The sequence below is a fragment of the Thamnophis elegans genome, chromosome 7, assembly GCF_009769535.1.
Source record: "Thamnophis elegans isolate rThaEle1 chromosome 7, rThaEle1.pri, whole genome shotgun sequence".
Taxonomy (NCBI): Eukaryota; Metazoa; Chordata; class Lepidosauria; order Squamata; family Colubridae; genus Thamnophis; species Thamnophis elegans.
This window is the reverse complement of record NC_045547.1, coordinates 16,170,685-16,173,776: the sequence shown is the minus strand read 5'-3', so window position 1 is coordinate 16,173,776 and position 3,092 is coordinate 16,170,685. Positions and strand designations below refer to the sequence as shown.

Here is a 3,092-nt window from a genome sequence, read left to right as displayed (position 1 = left end):
GTTGCTTAGAGACTGTTCGAAATTCCAATGGACTAGCTGGGGTATACTTAAGACCCACGTTCGAAATTCTGGCTGCCGCCACTCCCCCGTGGGCATGTGATGGTACTCTGAATCATGTGATGGTACCCAGCTCAGCAACCGGCCGCATTTATGGCGGATTGGCAAGGGGGCCACAGTTCACATGAGCCTTTTAAGAGAGTTTTGCTGAAAACCAACATTTGCTTCCAGTTTTCGGAAAAACTGAACCCACGGAGACCGCTGACTTGCTTAATGACAACAGATTTGCATGACCGCTGCTGCAAAAAAAGGCTGTCAAATCAGGGGATTCACTTTATAACCCATCATGGAGTTATGATTACAATGGGCAGGCTCCATTATGGTCCTAACTTGAGAACTACCTGTATGGTCCCCCTTTCTCTCACCTCCATTGTGCGGGCACCAGAGGCAGGCAAATAGCCAAGATAGCAATAGCACTTAGACTTATATACCACTTCACAGTGCTTTCCAGCCCCCTCTAAGCGGGTTACAGAGTCAGCATATTACCCCCAACAATCTGGCTCCTCAGTTTACCGACCTCAGAAGGATGGAAGATGCTTTCTCTTCCTTCCCCAAACCCCTTTGGAGGACTACCGCCTCCCTCCCCCTCCACTTTTCTCTACTGCAGTAGTCAGTTGGTGAATCCTTCCGGCGGGATGGGGCTTTCCGGGTGTCCCCTCCTCTCACCTTACTTTTTCACTCTCAGTCATTTGCCAGAGTCCCAGATTGAGCACCTTGAGGCAGGGCAACTGAGTGATGCGCTCCAGGCCTCTTTTAGTGATGCGGGTGCAGCCATAAAGGTCAATGCCGGTGAGCTGACTAAGGTGCTCGGCGATAAGCTCCAGGCCTTTGTCAGTGATGCGGACGCACTGGCCAATGTTGAGGGTGCGCAGTCCATGCATCTGGCGCACCATGCGGTTGATGCCCTCGTCGCTGATGTGGCAAGAGCAAAGGGAGAGAGAGCGCAAGCCGTCCAGGCCCTGTGCAATGTAGGCCAAGCTTTGGTCTCCGACTTTGTCGCAGAAGGAGACGTCCAAGCCCGAAAGGCGCAAGCTGCCCATGGCCAGGTGCATGATACCGGTGTCGCTAATGTTGTCACAGGAGCGTAGGTTCAACGTGCGCAAGCTGCTCATGTGTGACAGGTGCAGCAGCCCGGCATCCGAGATCCCCCCGCAGAAGCTGAGGTTGAGCTGGCGCAGGCGAGTGAGACCCCGGGCCAGATGCTTGAGGGAGAGGTCGCTGAGCTTCTGGCAGTCCTGCAGCGTCAGCTGTTCCAGCCCCAGGCAGCCCTCAGCCGCGCTCCGGGTCATGCCGGCCAAGTGCCCGATGCCCACATCGGACAGGTGGCGGCAGGATCGCAAGTTGAGGCTCTTGAGGCGTTGGAGGCCCCAGGCGATGAGCAAGAGGCCCGTGTTGGTGATGTTGCTGCAGCCGCCCAGCTCCAGCACCTCCAGGCCCTTGAGGTACTGGGCGATGCGGCCCAAGCTGCTGTCGGTGATCTGCTTGCAGAGGCTGAGGTTGAGGGCGCGCAGGGAGCCGATCTCGGCCACGAAGGCGTGGCCCAGCCCGTTGTCGGTGAGGTTGTAGCAGCCGCTCAGGTTGAGGCTCTCGATCTCCGCCATGCCCTGGATCACGTAGCTCAGGCTGCGCCGCAGCGACAGGATCTGCACCCGCCGGATGCCCCGCGCCGCCAGGCTGGGGAAAAGGGACGGGTTGGCGCGGCGCAGGTGCAGCTTGGCCTCCACGCCCCGCCAGACCGAGCGGTGGTAGGCGGCGTCCCGCCAGGCCGCGCACACCTGCGCCACCCGGCCCTTGTCGCGCACCTCCAGGTAGCCGAAGATCATGGCCAGCAGCTCCGGGAACAGACACGAGACGTGCGTCTCCATCGCCCGGGCCCGGATCGCCTCCGCCGCGCGGCGCCTCGGGCCCGGCGTCCTTGCGCCGCTCCGCCCAGCCTCGGCGCGCTCCCCCGGGCCCGGCCTTCACATCGCCGCCGCCGCCGCCAGGGCGGGCTTGGCCGAAGGGAAGTCCGTCGGGCCTCGGCCGCGCCGCCCTCGCCGCCGCCGCCGCCTCTAGCCGCGCCACGCCAGGCAGGCCGCGCAGCCGCCTCGATCCCGGCCTCGGGCGGCCCCGCGCCGCATCGTGCTCAGCCCCGCGGGCGGCTCCGTCCTCGGAGCTCGGCTGCCTGCCGCCTTTCCCTTCCTTTGTCTCCCAGCCGGGGCGGCCCGCCGCCGAGTTGCGACTCTTGCCGCCGCCGCTGCTGCCGCCGTTCACGGGACCCGCCTCTCGCCCTCTTCCTCCGGTCGGCAGGTTCCGACTCGTTCGCTGCCTGCCGGGCCCCGGCGCCGCGTTCGAGCCGGAGGGGGAAAGTAGGAGGAGGAGAAGGAGGAGGAGGCTGGGCTGGGCCTGGTTGGTCTGCGCCACCCACCCCCCGCGCCGCCTGCGCAATGGTACGATCCGGAACACTCCGAGCCGTCGCCTTGACAACAGCACCCCCTTCGCTTTCCCTCCTCCCCCTTCCCCTCTCTTTCGGCTTAACCCTTGCGACGCCCGCGCAAAGCCTCGAGGGGACGGATTCCTGTGCGGGACGCATGGCAGGAAGGCTATAGAGTGTCGTCTCCCCCCCCCCCCCCCCCCCCGTCTCCGAGGTTGGCCAGAGGGTTATCCCGCCCGATCTGGAGACGTGTTTTAACTGCCCCCCACCAACGCGCTGTGACGTGTCACGTTAGGACGAGAAGCATCGGCGTTGCTAGGGGGATATTTCAAGGAAGGACGGTGCCAAAAGCACCCCGGGAAGGAGGGGGAACTGGAACCCCCCCATTGCTTTCCTTCCTCCTCCCCCCTCAAGAATCCTCAGTGGATTTGCCTGGTGGAGAGACATTATTTTTAGTCGGGCTAAAAAAAAAAAGTCTGTCGGCCATCGATGGTGCGGGAAGGATGGCTCTGCCTTGATTAATTTAAACTGACGTTGGACGGTTGCATTTGAGGGGGAAGGCATGTGGTCACGGGAGGATAAACCAACAGACCTGGCAACTTTGAAGTTTGTGGACACCCAC

The 3,092-nt window shown here is 62.2% G+C and overlaps 1 protein-coding gene across 1 annotated transcript; it reads right to left on the bottom strand.

The window, feature by feature from the left end:
• Window positions 1–536: 536 nt before the first annotated feature.
• LOC116511610 (F-box/LRR-repeat protein 14) lies at window positions 537–2,414 on the bottom strand. Its single transcript, XM_032221754.1, has one exon. It carries the CDS (start codon window positions 1,920–1,922, stop codon window positions 720–722), a length of 1,203 nt encoding a protein of 400 aa, XP_032077645.1. The 5' UTR covers window positions 1,923–2,414; the 3' UTR covers window positions 537–719.
• Window positions 2,415–3,092: the final 678 nt, after the last annotated feature.

Bases quoted from the DNA above. Each gene is read 5' to 3' on its own strand.
- LOC116511610 (XM_032221754.1), bottom strand. From the start codon at position 1,922: ATGGAGACGCACGTCTCGTGTCTGTTCCCGGAGCTGCTGGCCATGATC.